At 40.4% G+C, this 20,664-nt stretch overlaps 1 protein-coding gene across 1 annotated transcript in view; it reads right to left on the reverse strand.

The window, feature by feature from the left end:
- The window catches only part of trps1 (trichorhinophalangeal syndrome I), a 174,340-nt gene extending 154,187 nt beyond the window's left edge, over window positions 1-20,153 (reverse strand). The window contains exons 1-2 of the mRNA XM_029734666.1: window positions 19,742-20,153; window positions 14,106-14,420 (exon numbers count right to left, since the gene is read on the reverse strand). Of these exons, the coding sequence (XP_029590526.1) occupies window positions 14,106-14,118 (13 nt within the window). The 5' untranslated portion in view covers window positions 14,119-14,420; window positions 19,742-20,153. The remainder of the gene's footprint in view (window positions 1-14,105; window positions 14,421-19,741) is intronic.
- Between the last annotated feature and the right edge of the window lie 511 nt (window positions 20,154-20,664).

Genomic DNA, 20,664 nt, shown 5'->3' on the forward strand with positions numbered 1-20,664 from the left:
CTTCTTGAATGGCGTTCCTACCCAGAGAGATCGACATCTTCTATTGCATGCAGAAGAAAAAAGACATCTGAAGGTATCTCTTCAAGAGGAACTTTTCTTGGAGGATGCTTAAGTACACTATTCTCTATTCTTGTTGGGACTGATCACCCCATGTTATGTGGTGGGACTGTGATATATTGAATGTGTATTTGAATTTAATTTTGTTTTGTGAATTGAACTTTACTGGTGATAATTGATACTATAGAAGGTAGAACCGATTTTACCTGAGGTATTGAAATAGATCCAAAGATTATTTGAACACTGAATTTATTCATTGTGAAATACTATAATTGTGAATTGCATATTTTGTTGTTGAGAACTACAATTGATTTTATTATAAAATAAACAATCCGGCATCAGCACTCTCTATTATTATTTGACCCTGCTGGTCATCTATGAACATTTGAACATCTTGGCCATGTTCTGTTATAATCTCCACCCGGCACAGCCAGAAGAGGACTGGCAACCCCTCATATCCTGGTTCCTCTCTAGGTTTCTTCCTAGGTTATGGCCTTTCTAGGGAGTTTTTCCTAGGGAGTTTTTCCTAGCCACCATGCTTCTACACCTGCATTGCTTGCTGTTTGGGGTTTTAGGCTGGGTTTCTGTGCAGCACTTTGAGATATCAACTGATGTAAGAAGGGCTTTATAAATACATTTGATTCTGATCTAAACTTTGGTCTAATCTTTCTATGCTAATATCATTACTGCTCTTCCAGAATATAGTCAATTGATCCATGCTAAGCACATGCTACACTATCTCTAGGCTAGAGCATTTTACAGTTCCACAACATAGGAAAAATACAAGCTAGAGGACAACTTTCCCGTGTAACATTAACATGCACCTTTGAATCCCCATACATCATGTAGCCTAGCTCGCCTTCAAAAACAGATTCATTAAAAAAGGAGAGGCACAGCGAGGAAAAAACATAAATATATTACATGGATGAGTGTCTAATTGAATATTGCACAAGGGAGAAGAGAAAACATCAACAGCAAGCACACAGCATGAAGATGAGCCTTAAAGTATATGAAGAAAGATGTTATCGTGGGATACTTCCCAAGGAGATCATCTGGGGGATGTTTCCCACTCTCGTACCCAAAGGATCATTGCTCTGGAGCAGTGGATATGAATGGTGGACAAACTGTGACGAAAGATAAGGTTGGAGGGAACCACAGCCAATCTGAACCCCATTGGCTGACTATATATCATTCTCATAAGAAATATGCAATGATTCTCCTGAGGGTTTCCCTATTATGATGCCATCTCTCCCATAGTTCCAGACCCTGTTATGATGCCATCTCTGTCATAGTTCAACATGTATTTTTTATTGAACCATTATTTAACTAGGCAGATTACTTTTCAACATTGTCTGCTCCTGAGCATTCTCACTAAGAAAAAAACCCCACAAAAAATAATATTGTGCGGCTTCCCTCGTGCCCCTTTTAATGACAGTGCTAGCAGCAACGTGAGTGAGTGCTAGCTATCTACCGACCGGAACATTATGCTAGCAAAGACCAACAACACAAACAAATGGACTATACAGCTACAAGTAGTGAGCGGAGATACAAACGGACTATACTAAACTAGTTAAATGTCTTACTTGTGTTGAAATGTTTTCCACACACTCATAGCAAAACATCGACAACGAAGTTGGCTCTTTTACAAGTGGATTCAACGGGAAAGAATGTTTCTTTCTGTAACGAGTGCGCTGCGAGTCGGGAAGCAAGTTCAGGGAGTGAGTGTTTTAATAAATAAAATAAACACGAAACACAAACAACGCACCGACATGGAAACAGACTCAATAACACCTGAGGAAAGAACCAAGGGGAGGGACAGATATAGGGAAGATAATCAAGGAGGTGATGGAGTCCAGGTCAGTGTCATGAGGCGCAGGTGCGCGAGACGATGGTGACAGGTGTGTGGGATAATCGCGTGAGACGATGGTGACAGGTGTGCGGGATAATCAGCAGCCTGATGACCTAGTGGCCGGAGAGGGAGTATACGTGATAGTTTTGGCCAATTTGTGGCAGTGGTCAAGGGGAATTCCTTCCTATGACGTAAATACCGAGTCTGAGCATAGTTCCAGAACCTGCCATATGTTCAGAGACCCTTCCATACCCCTGAGGGAACTAGCCTTGGTTTCTACATGCATGGCAGACAGTAGTCTTGTATTCCTTTATGTGTTTCATAAAGTTAAATCAATTATATAAGCTTTATTCTCTCATATTTGCTTTGGCTTTGTGACTGTGTCTTCCTGTCTGTTGCTCTGTATGTGAGGTGGGTGGGCAGTTCACTTCACACTCAATCAATACAAATCGTGGGCGAAGTGTAGGCCACGTATTGAGCTTCAAAACACATTCTGTTCTGGCGATATGAATGGAGTTACTGTAGTGCGTTTGGGAAAGTATGTGTTTGAATCTGGTTCACACAGGTCTGAATCAGACAGATGTCGATGTCACATCACGATCATGGCATTGTTACTGAATAAGATAAGCCATCTAAAGAAAACAAACAACTCATCACCATGATTAACCTTTGTATCAGCAAAGAGGTGGCTACTGAACTGCTTCATCAAGATATTTGTATTTGCTTTGTTCAAGGATTATCCTACTGTAATGAGGCATAACCTTGAGTGGCTTCAGTCAAGCCAAATCAAACGGCTCTACCACACCCAGTGAACTATAAGCATACCACCTACTAAGATTCGTCTGACACCCCAAGCATGACAAGCTCTAGCTAGGTATTAACTATGTATAGCCCAGCTCGAAAGATCAAGAGTTCTTGCAATGAAATGATTCAATAGTGGCGACCTCAAAGCAGGAGGTCAACAAAAGGCCCACAAGGACTTTAATTAGATACTTGATACTTAAAAGTGCAGATGCAAATGTGCTCAAATTTGAACATGCATTTTCATTTTGGACTCAAGGGAGGCTGTAGTACCATAGTCCAGTAACAAATAGGTGGGCAGACAGACAGGCAGAGAGGAATACAGACAGTCAGACAGAGACAGACATGCCTGTGACTGTTCAAAGTACACATCAGCGCTGTGGTCTGAATGGATGATGACCGAAGCACCAAGTGAACCTCATCTGCAAATATTACACCCTAGCATTCATACCATCCCAGAGAAAATGAATAGGGGGAAGGGAGGACCTTACTGTGCTCATTGGCTACTCTGTAGATTCCCTTTCCTCTAACACCTGACTCCCATTTCCAGCTAACCTATCCTCCACAACAGCTGAGTTGGTGAGCTGGACCTGAGGGCTGATGTCCCGAAGAGATACAGTGCATTCTGAAAGTATTCAGACTGCTTGACTTTTTCCACATTTTGTTACGTTACAGCCTTATTCTAAAATTGATTAAATAGTTTTTTTCCCTCATCAATCTACACACAATACCACATAATGACAAAACAAACTTTTTTTTTGCTAATTTATAAAAAACAAAATAATGAAATATTACATTTACATAAGTATTCAGAAGAGCCTTTACTCAGTACTTTGTTGAAGCACCTTTGGCAGCGATTACAGCCTTGAGTCTTCTTGGGTATGAGGCTACACGCTTGGCACACCTGTATTTGGGGAGTTTCTCCCATTCTTCTTTGCAGATCCTCTCAAGCTCTATCAGGTTACATTTTAGTCATTTTAGCAGACGCTCTTATCCAGAGAGACTTACAGTAGTGAATGCATCCATTTCATGCATTTTATTTTGTACTGGCCCCCGTGGGAATCGAACCCACAACCCTGGTGTTGCACACACCATGCTCTACCAACTGGAGAATGTTGCTGCACAGCCAGTTTTTCGATCAGGTTCAAGTTGGGCCACTCAAGGACGTTCAGAGACTTGTCCCGAAGCCACTCCTGCGTTGTCTTGGCTGTGTGCTTAGGGTCATTGTCCTGTTGGAAGGGGAACCTTCTCCCCAGTCAAAGGCTCTGAGCGCTCAGGAGAAGGTTTTCATCAAGGATCTCTCTGTACTTTGTTCCGTTCATCTTTCCCTCGATCCTGACTAGTCTCCCAGTCCCTGCCACTGAAAAACATCCCCACAGCATGATGCTGCCCCCACCATGCTTCACCGTAGGGAAGGTGCCAGGTTTCCTCCAGACGTGACACTTGGCATTCATGCCAAAGAGTTCAATCTTGATTTCATCAGACCAGAGAATCATGTTTCTAATGATCTGAGATTCTTTAGGTGCCTTTTGGGGTCTGTCGTGCCTTTTACAGAGGAATGGCTTCTTTCTGGCCACTCTACCATAAAGGCCTGATTGGTGGAGTGCTGCAGAGATGGTTGTCCTTCTGGAAGATTCTCCCATCTCTACAGAGGAACTCTGGAGCTCTGTCAGAGTGACCATTGGGTTCTTCCCTGACCAAGGCCCTTCTCCCCCGATTGCTCAGTTTGGTCGGGTGGACTCCAATCAAGTTGTAGAAAGATCTCAAGGATGATCAATGGAAGCAGGATGCACCTGATCTCATTTTCGAGTCTCATAGCAAAGGGTCGTATTCAGACTTTTTTTTATATACATTTGCAAACACTTCTAAAAACCTCTTTTCTCTTTGTCATTATGGGGTATTGTGGGTATATTGATGAGGAAAAACATTTATTTAATCCATTTTAGAATAAGGCAGTAACGTAACAAAATGTGGAAAAAGTCAAGAGGTCTGAATACTTTCCGAATGCACTGTAACCTTTCTAGGAACACAGGAGACATAAAGACGGATCCCTTCAAAATACTGAGTTCTGTTTAGATCTGCATCTGGTTTAAAAATGTCTCTTCTGACATTACAAAATTATTTGCTTGTCTACACACTGGTGTCTGGTAGTGATGGGGGGAAAAAAATCGATATAGTTACTTATCTGTATATTATTAATAAAAAAAATGTTTTACAATATCTCAAAATTGCACCAAAACTCCAGTACTTTCCCTTCATAGCTTGTTCTCCATCTTCTTTTTAAATAGGGAGCCAATTTGTTTTCAGCACTTTTATTTCCATGACTGATTAGTTTTAAACTAGTTTTCTCATGGCTCTCTCTTGTCCCTCTGCAGTAGACATGTATATGGTGAGCAATATGTTTGGAACATCAAAACGCAATGAATTCACAGTATCAAATTGGGTAAAACTTTATTTGGATTGTCCTTCTGCAGATGCTCATTTCAACTACGTATCTATTAACCTTAACCCTAAACTTAACCCTTACACTAGCCCTAACCTTAACCCTTACCCTTATTCTAAACCTTACCCTAACTGTAAGCTTAGCAAGTAGTTGCTCATCAACAAATTTTCAGTTGCTTATCAACAGATAGTTTGTTGATAGTATGACCATCTGTAGCGCATCTACAGATGGACTATCCAAATAAAGTGTGACCTTTAATAAAGTGTGACCTTTATAATCGGAATACATATTGTATCGGCACCTAAGTATCGTGATAATATCGCATCGTGAGGTCCCTGGCAATTCCCAGCCCTAGTGTCTGGGGTGTGGAATTTATAGGGGTTGCAGTCATAATAATAGAATCCTAAGCTGACGTATGCAAGTGTGAGTGTGTGTGTGTGTGTGTGTCTGTGTGTGTGTGTGTTCACCCACTCAGAGTGAGTCTCTTTTCCCTCATTCTCTCTCGCTCTCCTTTCTCTAGGCTCAGGGCTAGCACTGACTCATCAATTTGAGAGGAGCGGCAGCACCATAAAAGTGATCTCCTGCCACCCACACATCGAGCTCTTAAGAGCTGCCCTCCTCCCAGTCTCTCTCCATGAAGCAGTTAGCTGCCCTCCTCCCAGTCTCTCTCCATGGAGCAGTTAGCTGCCCTCCTCCCAGTCTCTCTCCATGGAGCAGTTAGCTGCCCTCCTCCCAGTCTCTCTCCATGCAGCAGTTAGCTGCCCTCCTCCCAGTCTCTCTCCATGAAGCAGTTAGCTGCCCTCCTCCCAGTCTCTCTCCATGAAGCAGTTAGCTGCCCTCCTCCCAGTCTCTCTCCATGGAGCAGTTAGCTGCCCTCCTCCCAGTCTCTCTCCATGAAGCAGTTAGCTGCCCTCCTCCCAGTCTCTCTCCATGGAGCAGTTAGCTGCCCTCCTCCCAGTCTCTCTCCATGGAGCAGTTAGCTGCCCTCCTCCCAGTCTCTCTCCATGAAGCAGTTAGCTGCCCTCCTCCCAGTCTCTCTCCATGGAGCAGTTAGCTGCCCTCCTCCCAGTCTCTCTCCATGGAGCAGTTAGCTGCCCTCCTCCCAGTCTCTCTCCATGCAGCAGTTAGCGGCCCTGCTCCCAGGGGCTCTGTGTACTGGGGGAAAGACATTCTCTCACCAGGGGCTCTGTGTACTGGGGGAAAGACCTTCTCTCAACAGGGGCTCTGTGTACTGTATGCTGGGGGAAAGCAAACGCTGACACCGTCCTGTCAGCACCCTCTTCACACTCCACTGTAAGCAAATTCCCTTAAAAGCAGATCGGAGTCTGATAAAACCACCAGGCAGCCCACCCTGAACAGTGTACACACACACTGAACGCAGCCATGTTTCACAAAGCTCCACACTCAGCCCGTTATCAAGATAGGAGAGTGTGCTGGTCATTTAAGGCTGGGACTGGAGCTGAGGGTGCATTGCATTAGGCTGGGGGTGGACTGGAAGAAGAGAATGTCTTGTACTATCTCAGAATTCTTTCCAGCCCCAGTGACAGCCTTGCTCCTCGTCTACAGGGCCAACTGTCCACTTAAACCTTCTGTTCAGTCGCAGCCTCCACTGGCACAGCCCAGGCTCCCTGTACTAAGAGGGGCTTTAGCTGAGTTTGGCTTGTCCCAGGCAACTTTTAGTCAACTCCTGGACGTATAAATAAGAACAATATCAGATAAGTCTCGCAGGAAGTCTATAAACATTTACATTTTCTTTCAAGTGCTGTTTATGGATATTTTATCTCCTATCTGGGAAGTTAAGAACATGGTGAAAAGAGGCGCAGGCAGGAAGATATGGGGCAGACAGTGAATCAAAACGCGCCGGGCCTGACATCGACCACGGCCCGTTGACCATAATAGGTGCTGAGTGGGCCTGGTGGAACGGCTGCAGACCCACTCTCTGTCTGGTCCACAGGAATGCCTGAAGAGTTATGGGACGGTAACAGGGCTGAGGAGAGGGGGGTGGAGCGTGGGAGAGATAAAGAGTTGAGCTACCAAACGTATGTCTCTTATGACAGGATACCGACAGCAACCAGAGCAGGGTTCTGGCAGGGAGAAAGGCTAGAGGGAGGAAGGGCTTAGAGGTTTCTCTATGGGTTCTGTCGAGGCAAGGGGACCGTCTCCTTTCCTGCCAGAAAGTCAATAGTAAACTACAAAAAGAGTCTGCTCTATATTAGGAGAACAAAGCTTCCTCGATACATAAAGAGCATCGTGGTATTCACAATCCAAATATAAAAGTTGGTAACTATTTTGTTTCACTATGAAGTTCGATAAAGCTTTGTACTGTAACTCCTTATCAGGATGATAAGCCAACAACCATCACCAACACAAATATAACACATATACTACACGGCCAAAAGTATGTGGACACCTGTTGGTTGAACATCTCATTTCAAAATTATGGGCATTAATATGGAGTTGGTCCCCCTTTGTTGAAATAACAGCCTCCACTCTTCTGGGAAGGCTTCCACTACATGTTGGAACATTTCTGTGGGGACTTGCTTCCATTCAGCCACAAGAGCATTAGTGAGGTTGGGCACTGATGTTGGGCGATTAGGCCTGGCTTGCAGTCGGCGTTCCAATTCATCCCAAAGGTGCTCGATGGGGTTGAGGTCAGGGCTCTGTGCAGGTCAGTCAAGTTCTTCCACACCGATCTCGACAAACCATTTCTATATGGACCTCGCTTTGTGCACGGGGGCATTGTCATGCGGAAACAGAAAAGGTCCACAAAGTTGGAAGCACAGAATCATCTAGAATGCCATTGTATTCTGTAGCGTTAAGATTTCCCTTCACTGGAACTAAGGGGTCTAGGCCGAACCATGAAAAACAGCCCCAGACCAGTATTCCTCCTCCATCAAACTTTACAGTTGCACTATACATTGGAGCAGGTAGCGTTCTTCTGGCCCTTTTTTTTCTCTCAAAAAACTGAAACAGTTCATCTCCTGAATGGCTGGAGGCAGCAAACTATGAACTAGCTGTGATTTACAACCTGATAGCAAAATGTATTAGACTATTAGACTATTAATCATGCATTGACTGCATCCATTTAATTCTGCCAACAATGCCTTACTCTACGTAATGGAATTTTCAGTCAAATGTAACTTATTTCTAAAACCTCTTATAAAGTTTGTTTTGAAGCATAAACTGCAAATGTTATATTTTAGAGCGATATTATGATTATCTGTTTGTTTCATTTCTGCGAAGTAGTTCAAACGGTGTCAGTTCTACTTTAATGTGGTTCTGGTATACATCAGTCTGTGAGACTTCCCTGTGAGTTCTACAATGATATTAAATACAGCTAAGGCCCATTGTCAAGGACAGTAACAGTGATACAACACACTGAGAAAACAGCGACAACGGAGAGTTCAGACTCCAGACTGATACACACTCCTCTGCTGGATAATAACCACTAACGTGAAGGGAGAGGACTCAGACTGCTTCTGAGTTTAGCAGCCACAGACATACAGTGGACTGCCCTAGCATACTCAGAATAGCTTCTATCCTCTAAACCTTCAATTAGCAAAAGAAAGAAGGCTTTTCAACCAGGTAGGCTATAGTCAAACGTAATGCTCGTCTTCCCCGATGTTGTAGCAACACCTACATTTGTGAATTGGCCTTTCTGTGGAGAGGAGCGGGTGAGGGTGGATTATTTGGAGTGTTTGGGAAAGCAACCCCATCAGGAAAGAGAGCGTTTACGGTTCTTAATTGCTTTGGCAAGTGAAGAGACTAGCCTTGGGTTGAGATGCATGTAAATTCAACTGCCCCAGGTCAGTATTTAACAAGTCAAATTTTCCCATCGGTCTACAACTGGCCGCAAGACACCCCAGTAGTGGCCAATGGGGGTGGCACACCTTAGTGGTCTGATCCTGGAGGATCCTGGGTAGTTATGGACAAGGAAGGAATGCAATCTCTGTCACCTGGCAACCTGAAATGGAGCCCCACCAATAGCCTGGCAACGTAGAATTACTCAACAATGTACAGTCTGGAGTTCTGGACTAGCGGCTCAATATTGTTCCTGGGCTGATCCTGACCAGACGACTCATATGTGTGAACAGTGTGGTCGGTACCATTTTGTCCGTTTTTTTTGTATCTACAATTAGATGCAAAAAAAGGGCAAAGAAAAAACATTATTCAAGCTGCCAAAGATGATGATGTAGAGGTTGATTAATGCAGCTTGGCTTTTAAAATAATCAACCTCTGAGTGTGTGGTGCATTTGACATTACCCTTTAATTTAATGGGTTTTGACTCAAGACGCTTTGTTTTTGCAGCTTCATTGTAGCGCCCGTCCCCCTTTTTCTTTGCCCCTTTTGGGGCCTTTTTTTCCACCACCATATGGTGCAGGCCTTGCGGAAATAATCCACTAAAAACAACAGGCAGGCCTGCACTTAACCATTTCTTTTTTAACACCACAAGAGAATGAATCGCTCCTTTGTCTAGCATTCTGCAAATGATCCAGGATAATTTCTTGTTCTCAAACTAATTAGATTAGTTCAGCGGGGTTCAGGGTTATTGCAATAAGTTGCAAAGGAATGAGGGGTAGATCACGGCGTAATCAGCCACCAATGTTCAAACTTTCCTTCCTTAATGAGCAGGTTCACGCCACCGTTCTAGAACTCTAATGGCACTTTTCTTTCAGAAGACCTCATTTCAACCACAACCTCATGTGGGGTACAAGTCAGTGTTCTTGCTGATCATAATTACCTCACTTGGTAATGTTAAACACCGCTGCGAAGTGACAGAGTGAAAAAGACGACCGACCAGAGTTTCAATTCCACTCAGCAATCAAAGAGATCATTATCTTGCTCTGCGTAATGATAAGCATCTTTTCGATGCACTACATGTTCCAAGTTACACATGTATGATTTCCATCCTGTTCTGGGAAATAAGAAGCGGTCAAAAAGACTGTACGCCTCGAACAAAGAGCAATGGACATCCAGAGCTCAGTTACCTTGCACTGTGTAGAAAAAATACTATACCTAACAAGAATTTAAGGGTTTAAAAAATATAAATAAATTAGTTGAAGGACAAATGGACTGAAATGGGGCACCATATACTTTAGGTTAAAGAGAAAGCTGTGGACATGAGAGAGCTACAGTAACTGGCTGACATGGCCTGAAAAAACCCGGTCCGCTGTGCCATAGAGTAGCAACAGCAGAACCAAGCCAACAAGAAATATTTATACAGACACTGGAAAACCATGAAAAATGTTCTCGTCTTTAGACTTTTAAATAAGCACTTACAGAATCATTTGGCACAGCGCGTCCTTCAAACACGTTGGCACACCATATATCACTGAGGCTTGTTCCTACAGAAGCATTGCGCTGACGACTCACCAATTTCTTAATGTAATTCACAAGGATTACAAAAATCAAGGCTGCATTTAATGAGCCTAGTATTTTTGCTTACCTCCAACAAAACTGTTATCAGAAAAGGGGTGAATTAGTTAAAACAACAGCTCATTTCTCAAGTTAAGGGCATATCTTCTTTATGTGAAACTTTTGTCCGTGTGAGTTCAGAATAGCTCCAAATAAAATTTGTGTGGTTACGGAGAGTGGTAGGGTATTCACACTATTGGTCCTGTAAAATCGCCTGTGTGTTAGAACTTCAGTCAGTATTTGTGTAATTAATATCACATTAATATCATATAATACTTCAAATGTATACACACGACTGTAGGTCTCCTTGGATAACAGCAACTGCTAAATGGAATGTTTGATATATTATGATGATTAGCCTAATTAATATATATATATATATATATATATATATATATATATATATATTTACATAATAAATATATGGGGAACTGGAAATGATGCTGACAATTACATTGCTGGAAGCTACAATCTATCTGCAATATTAAAACTGATCTACCCACAAAAAAATAAATCATGATTAGCCTACTAAAACATATCACTACCTGGACTTGTATATCTAAAAAGTAACAGGTCTCAGCACAGACATTGATCCGGATGATGGCATCACACTCAGCACTCTGAATGGGCTCAGATGACATGTCAAACAACATCCTCTATCCACCTCGCCCACACCTGATGTCCCACATTTAGGTCACATAAATTAGAAGTACACCTAGATGCAATATTATAATAATATAATTGAAGACATTTAGCAGATGCCTTTATCCTAAGCGACTTACAGTGCATTCATTTTGCAGATGGTCCCGGGAATCAAACCCACTATGCTGGCATTGCAAGCGTAATACTCTACTAAATTAGCTACAAACAGTTACCAAGGTAAGAGCAGGATGGGCTTGTATACTTAGTGTAAATTAAATTGAAATAAGTATTTAAAATAGGCGATTTTGTAATTTTTTTCTTTGGGGCTAGGTTTTCTATGGCTGAGTTTAGTATGAGAATGAAATGTGAAATACATGGATCAAATGAATGCATGTTGGTTGTTAACAATAGCTCAGCTGTCTCTATGAAACACACTCCCTACCTCCCAGTACCAAGTGAAATCTTTGAGCTAAGCGCATTATAACACTAGCTCCTGTAACAGAGGTAATGGTGTTTCTCAAGTACAGAGACATTTTCAGTTTTGAGTAGTCTGGATGGAAAAGATAGCATATGTTAAACATTATACAAATCTGCTGAAATAGCAAGACCGTCATGAGAAAATCTTTCTGCAGCGTTTCTGCAGCTTTTCTGCAGCGTTAACAAAGAAAATGTCTCGTAATAGCTGCTCATAATCAAGTGTTTAATATGCGTATCCAGAGAGAGAGAGAGAATGTTCTACCATGGCACACTTTTTGAGATACGGCATTTGAGTTCAGCCACTGTCCAGAAGTCCAAACCCTCAACTATGTGTTCACTTTCCAAACATAATGACATTATTTAATTTCTACGCTCGTTGCTTTTGCATTATTACTCTTAAGACTAAAGTCTGCGAGTTCAATAGTGCAACGCACAGAAAATAACATAATACTAGATTTGGAACTAAACAGCCTAAATGGCTGAATTCTTCTTGCGATTAAAACCAAAGACTGTAATTATTAAATAATGTTAATGTTGCAATACTGTAGTATACTTATCAGGAGTGATAAGGTGCAAGCATTGACTAATGACAGGCACAAGGACACACTGTTGAATGGAAGACAAATTGAGCTGTTTAGAAAAATGACAGGTGTTGGTTCACCCACTAATTAGGCTCATCTCCATAATTAATTATTCCTCTGCAGGTTCACAGCAAAGGCAAAGCAGCACTCATGTTTCATCAGTCAATAACCTGAAATGCTGTTATCTATATGTACTGCCAGTAACTTTCTCCAACCTACCCTGCAAAATAACCTGAACTTTGTTTCTTAGTATGAATACATGTTAGGTATGAGTAAGCTATAACAACACTGTAGAAACCTACTTTCTACTGTAGCAACAACCTCCTGGAACATTTTGTAAAGGATGAGATCATGACGATACAAACAATAAGATGAAAAACGATTAGTTGAACCATATAGACAAGAGCAGAGTGAACGGAGAATGTTAGACGACTGGGGGGCCATGAGCATGTGTGTGGCCCAGGGAGAAAAACAGTGATAGACAACATGAAGACAATATATAGACAACATTAAGTCAATATAGACAACATTAAGTCAATATAGACAACATTAAGTCCATATAGACAACATTAAGTCAATATATAGACAACATTAAGTCAATATAGACAACATTAAGTCCATATAGACAACATTAAGTCCATATAGACAACATTAAGTCAATATAGACAACATTAAGTCAATATAGACAACATGAAGTAAATATAGACAATATGAAGTCAATATAGACAACATTAAGTCAATATATAGACAGCATTAAGTCAATATAGACAACATTAAGTCCATATAGACAACATGAAGTCAATATAGACAAGATGAAGTCAAAATAGACAACATTAAGTCAATATAGACAACATTAAGTCCATATAGACAACATGAAGTCAATATCGACAATATGAAGTCAATATAGACAACATGAAGTCAATATATAGACAGCATTAAGTCAATATAGACAACATTAAGTCCATATAGACAACATTAAGTCAATATAGACAACATGAAGTCAATATATAGACAGCATTAAGTCAATATAGACAACATTAAGTCCATATAGACAACATTAAGTCAATATAGACAACATGAAGTCAATATATAGACAGCATTAAGTCAATATAGACAACATTAAGTCCATATAGACAACATTAAGTCCATATAGACAACATTAAGTCAATATCGACAATATGAAGTCAATATAGACAACATGAAGTCAATATATAGACAGCATTAAGTCAATATAGACAACATTAAGTCCATATAGACAACATTAAGTCAATATAGACAACATGAAGTCAATATATAGACAGCATTAAGTCAATATAGACAACATTAAGTCCATATAGACAACATTAAGTCCATATAGACAACATTAAGTCAATATATAGACAGCATTAAGTCAATATAGACAACATTAAGTCCATATAGACAACATTAAGTCAATATAGACAACATTAAGTCCATATAGACAACATTCCACATAAGCTAAAAGAATACAGATGGTAGTGACTTAAACACCAGATCAAAATGCTGGAATATACCAAAGCTAAGAACATAAAACTGTTTCAAATGAAAGAGCCGAACAATACAACTCCACTACAACGAGGATCATGCTACAGTACTATAAAACATATTTTGAGAAACCCGCCTGGGACTCGGTTTCCGAAATTATAAAAATACAACATCACAATCCTAACCATTTTGGGCCCATTCACTTTGGGCCTCCACTGACTTGCCACGATTTCAAGTTACGTGAAAATAAAACACCATTCACAATATTTCTAAGCCAAATTGATGTATTATTCAAGTCACAGATAGCAGGACATAGAAGAATAGAGAGCATACATACCTCTGCTGAGCATTGGGTTAGCGCATTATCAGCACAGATTCCACAGGGAGCCAGATATCAGAGTAGGAACAACATCCAGAGTCCTTGCCCTGGTTCTTGACTGAGGTATCCTTTATTCCACGTCCATGCCGGAGATGCATTTATTCCATTGTCTTTTCTTTGGTCTTGCTGTTGTTGTTATTGTTGTTGATGTTGGCAGGGTCTTTCTCAGATTTCTTAAAGGTTGTTCTCTTCTCCCACCTATGTCTTCAGAGGAGATTACAGGTAATAGCAGTCCTGGGTTCCACCGCAGCACGAGTCACAATGCTTCTCTCTCTGCAATCACACACCATTCAAAACAGAAAGAAAACTCACGTAAAAATCAAGGAAGCACAAAAAAGCTAAATCAACACCATGTGTTCTTTAAAGCCTACATGTATCTAAAAACATATCCCACAAATACACATCAAACATGCAAGTAGACCTCAAAAGTAGTATATATTTTCTAAAGCTTGGAAGCTGGAACGAGTTAAAAAGTTATAAAAGTTAGGAAGACCATACAGACCGACATCTTGCATTCCATGTGATTTCGAGAGAAAGAACAATGATCAGTAAAAACACAATTAACGACGTGGTCATTACAAATCAGTCAGTCCTGTGCCGTGTTAGCAGCAAGCAGCAGGCATCATCAAACTGCCGGTCTGTCGGACTCATGAATGAATAGGAGCTCTAACGGTACGACAGGCCCTCTGGCAATCCAAATTGGAAACAGGAAAACAAACATTATCGGGGGAACACTATTTTCCCCCTTCTTCTCGACGAGTCATCCTGTCCAACCTGTCTGAGACAATGTAATGGCCTATGCTGTGCCCACTACAGCCGGCCTAGACCACACAGACGCAGAGAGGAACACTAAACCACAATGAGAGAAGAAGGAAAAACACTGAAAAATAACGGAGGAAAGAAAGAACACACACTGATAGACACTTAGAAACGAGCTCACACATCATAAACTGAGAGGCAAAACTGACTCGTCAGTGTTCCAGAGAGGAGAGGGAACGGACCACGTTTTTAGCAGACTCTACTCCTAATCAATGGGTATATCTGTCTCTTGGTGATGGGCAGGGAATTTCTACACTGGCTATCCCCAAAGTGCACTATGGAAATCCTAAGATACAGTAAATAGACACACACACACTCTCTCTTTATAAGTATGGTGTAGAACAGAGGGTAGGGTACTTGTGTGGCTGGGGCAAATAAAGGGAAATTCCTGACCTAAACCTACACAAAATGTCTACCCGACACAGATAGCAGGACTCTTGATTTATCCCAAATATGAAACAGCAAGTGTCTAGTCCTACATCATTACACCTTGTTAACCACACCTCAAGCCACTGCTGCATACAGAGCCCAGTGCAAGCCTTGCCTGACGACTCACCCTGAATTTAATTCCGCTGCTCTATCGATCACTACAGAAATTCAGTCGTAAACTGCCATCCTAGAAGTCGTTTGTGTGACTTCAAATTTGGTTAGTGCTATCCGGGATCCTTGGGACACTCCTATCCCTAAAACCTAACCTTAACTCCTACCCTTAACCTAACCTTAACCATAACCCTTACCTAACCCTCACCCTAACCTTAACCCTGCATTTCCCAAACTGGGACCTCAGGACCCCAAGGGGTGCACGTTTTGTTTTTTGCCCTAACACTACACAGCTGATTCAAATGATCAAAGCTAGATAATTAGTTGATTCCCTCCCAGAAATCTTCTGGCAAATCCAGACTCATGGTGGAGAAGAAATGTCAGTTGGCCAGAGCCATGTGGAGGTGTAGCCAGGCAAGTACAAGCCACCCCCATCCACATGGCTGGAGGGGACACATTGAGGAGCTTTTCCATTGGGGAAACCTTTATATGTAGTTAAAGTACTGACTTGCGTTAACAGGTGAACACGTCGAAGAGCCCTATTAGCCTACTTTCTAGTCTTTTAAGAGGTTGGTGTTCAGAATATCTGGAAATTTGAGAAGAAAAAAAATCTGTTAAATACAATGGTTGTGTGAAAAACATGAACTGTCACGTCTTGCATCAGCAACTGACAGTGAGAAGGACTTTTTAAAACAAATAAAATGAGAAAAAGTAGCTGTATCAACAACTATTGCTTACACATACTCCTACCCTGGTTCCATTTTCCCACATATCTGGAAAACAAACTATTTCCTTGCCAGGGTGCTATTAAAAGTTTTTAAGGCTACCATTTACTGCTGTCTGTCCTCTCTAAGTAAACTTTAGAATTACGTCAAATGGTTTAAGAAAATCGAAAGTTTCCTGCCTCTCCTGGTTGCATGTATCAAACCGCCAGGGAAGGTGTCTAGCCATCTGCAAAAGCATAAAAATGTTTTTAACCCTAAAAGCACCAACATATGTTTTGCTTAAACATGTAATGATTGCAAAGAGTTGTGCTAGGTGTATTTGAAATGTAAATGCGAAGAGCCACTGTCTGTCAAGCAGTAAAACTTTTTATTTTATTAACCTTTTCTAACACAAGAAAGTGGTTCTAATTCTCAAACAAATAAGTATTTTTTTTTAAGGGTTTCGAAATTCTAACAAAATGTACACTTGTTGGCACTTTTCGGGTTAAAGAGACAGGCCATTGTGTTCCATAGACACCATTGTGAGAACATACATGTGAGTAGGCCTTTATTCATGGTAAATCTAAGCTTCCTTTGTCTATTTAAGTGCATGGATATGAGGGGAGTAACCTACACAACCTGTTCGAGGGTCAAAAATGACTATACAGATGTCATACAGTATGTCTGATTTTCAGTTTCAATATGTTTTCATTGAGATACAACCGCCTCCAGAAAATGCCGAGACATTGCTGAATGGCAATGAAGGATGTCTGGGTCGACCAAACAAATCTGAACCTTAATGTATCACAATTGTACCTAATTTCTGTAGTAGCCTACGTGTCATATTACATTATCATCTTTGATGTCTACAAATTTACAAGGAGCCATGCACAGTTTTTAATCTGCTCTTGGTTACTCATATTCTTTAGGATTCAAGACATTACCAGTTTCTATATTATATGTAACTTTTTTTCTTTCATGAGGCCTCAAAAGGTTTTATTTTTTTATTAATAATGAATTATTAAGCAGCACCTACGTGGTGAATCTGGTACAAAGATACACCGCGAAGTGAAAGGCTGGCCTCACAGCGATTCGAAAAAATCTCCCTAAAAGTAGTTGTGCAAACTCTAAAGCCATGTATAACAAATGCAAACCCCCCACTGTTGCTTTCTCATACCAAAGAGACCCAAATTCATCTGTCAGCCATAAAGTTCCTAACTATACAAGAGTTGATCTATTGCATACCCCCCTCCAAAGAACTCACAGATGGGATCCCATTCACATTTCAAATATACCTAGCACAATTCAGCAGCCACTTCAAACAGCTCTTATCAAACTAACCATGTGGATCTTTCTCTCACTTTTGAAAGAAACACTCCCTGTATAGAGTACCACAGAATACTCATGATAAGTCATTTTATTTTCCATAATCCTGTAATAAAAGCAAAAGTAAAATCTTCTTAGAAAATTAGGCTAGAGTGGCTGCTTACATCAATGGATTTTGTGACAAAACATTGTACAGTGTAAACCTAATTAATGAACGGTTTACCAAGTGCTTCACGTATCAGATTTAATACATCCAAGGCTACAGTGAGGACAAAGTCTACTTTGAGAAGTGGATTTTTGCAACCAGATGTTTTGATGCATATTATTTATAATAAATACTATTTATGCATGTGTGTGTTAACACTATTAAGGCAGAACTAATTTGCCTATAAGACATACAGGTGTCCAAATAACTAAACTATTGTTAAACACAGACTGTTGTTGAGACTATGTTTCAGCTTAACCTTTCTCCCCTCTGAATGATGAAAAGCATGTATTTGCTTTGGCCACATCATTAACAAACTTTCACTGACAAGAAAGAGGGCTTTCATAGACAGAAGGTGTATCATTTCCAGACCCATGGTGTCGTGTAGGAAGGTTGGTTTCACAGTTTACAGGAAAGAGTATGAGTCCTCTACTGGAACCAACAGGGGAATTTTGTGTCATAACAATGTAACTACAAACAAGAGCCTAAGTGAAGTTGAAAATCTGGTGATTTAGAGTTGTGCTCATAGATGATCTTAGATCTTACCAACTGAAAAATAGTCAGTTTAGATAGACAGAAACATTGTCTAAATGTTAAACATTAGGCTTTTGAAAAAGTCTATACCTTTATGGGGTTATGTGCTACTATGTACATGGTTATAATGTAACTATCAAGCATACACACTGAGAATATGTAACTTTTTTACACTACTAGTAACAAAGTTGTACATGCCTCTGAAAGTAGCCCTTTGCACCAAGAGTAGAGGAGTAGCTGACCAAAATATCTCACCTCCTCATAAAAGTAATGGGGCAGGTATAAATAAAAAGGCATAATTATATTATCTTTATAACGCTTGTAGCAAAACATAATGAACATCTATGTTGAGTTTCTGCAAAAGTGAACCGCTTCATCATGATGCCCAGACATGCTGCTCTAAACTTTTTGAATTTCCACACACACACACACACACACACTGCACCTCTGTGTCATCTCCTTTGAGATGTAGCCTAATCCCCTCCACATGGAAAATATATTTAAGACTTTTGAGAAATGACTTACTTTTTTTTAGGAGGAATTAACAAGTGATTGGTCATTGATAAAGTTACAAGCACGTTGTTACATTTCTTGTTTTGTAACAAAGTTAGTACATGACTTAAACATTCTGAAAACCAAAACTTAGAACTTCGAAGGTTACGAATAACATGTGGAACGTTTAGAAAATAGGCTACTGGTGAAATCTTTTGGATGTGCATTTTATTGTAATTAGTTGAAATATTCTTCTGACCCAAGTGTGTTGCCATGCCTACGCATTTTCTTATCTTTGAGGAACATCACCGTTTACGGAAAGTTGAGTGGAAAGCCTAACTCAGTTCTCGACATGAATGAATCATTAAACATCAAAATACACTTCAAAATATATACAAAGTTTCAGAAGCCGAAGAAAATACATTGTAACTTAACATACTCTCTACCATGCTCTCTAATACGAACAATGAAAACAGAAATACGCGATGCGCCAAATAAAATCCTCGTCTTATCAGTGTGTTTGTGTGACTTAGATCACAGATATTCTCAAGACCATAACTATATTCTGTCTCCAACACCTATCCAGAATGCGTCGCGCCTTCACAAGAATGCTACAACGTCTGAAATCTAATTAATAAATGAAATTGGAAGGGAAAAGTAAGCCACAAACCTACTGATCGGAACTCATGTTGTTCTCCCTTGTCTCAATATTTACACCCTCTATTACGGCTACTGCTTCTACCAAGTAGCCCATTTCATTTTCTCACGCGTTTGACCCAACAAAATCTACATGCCATGTGAAATCCGAGAAGCCCTGCTGGTTTTTTTTACAGCAAAGTAGCTCACTACTGATTCACGAAATCCCTTAGTTATTACATAACATTCTCTAAAAGCGATCCGCATTCTGGAACTACTGTAATTTCACATTGTTCGCCTCCGTACTCGTAACGTGCATTGATTCGCTTTGTCCTTACCTGTTGATTAAATTGCAATAGTCTTTGCAGTCTGAAAGATGGTGGAGCTTTGGCGTAAGCCATGAACCGTCTTTGTGCTGTTTGTTTGTTGATCTCGGGGTAGCCTACTATTTCTTTTTTTGTTAGAGGGGATATAATATTTCGAATCTCGCCTGTGCACGTGGAATCAGGGTGACTGTGTATAATATTTAAAACGCCCGAGTCTGGATGGAAAAGGAGGGTTAGTTTGCAGTGATCCCAGTTCTTTATCAGAAATGTTATCGCTTGACAGGACCTCAGACTCCAAGCATTACGTCAGTTTCAAGACACCAACACTATTAATATCAAGAAGCCCTTGCGGAGGAAAGCGCCACCCCAGACCGGTCGTTCTTAAAGGGACAGATGCATCCCTGATCCTCACTACCAAGCTATAACGCAATAATAACAAGTGAACCGTTTATCCACTTCATCTTAATATTTGAAATGGCCTAATATTAATCGTATATGATCGCTATATTGATATATGGTTGGCTTAATGTCGATTTAGTGTGAATATACGTATGTTTAACAGAAAATCTGCTCTGATACAAAATATTATGTTCATTAGACCTAGGTATTTCTGAATTATGTTATGGGTATATTTTATTGCCATGAAAGTTGGAAATCATGACATAAAGTTGCAAAACTTTACTATTCTGTATATGATAGACATTATTTTCTTTAGTCTAGAAATCATCACAATTCCAACAAATCACAAGACTGTGGTTATTCAAATGTCCAAGACTAAGCGTAGATGATATAAATATTTCCAGATTGAAATGAAGATTTATACACTATGATAACCCAATTGATTTGATCATTTGATCTCGCAATGGCCTTACTGATGTCAGGGATAATATTAGGTGGTGCTGAGTTAATCTATTCTATTAAGTTTTATTCACCAT

This window comes from Salmo trutta, chromosome 36 (genome assembly GCF_901001165.1).
Source record: "Salmo trutta chromosome 36, fSalTru1.1, whole genome shotgun sequence".
In the NCBI taxonomy this organism is placed as follows: Eukaryota; Metazoa; Chordata; class Actinopteri; order Salmoniformes; family Salmonidae; genus Salmo; species Salmo trutta.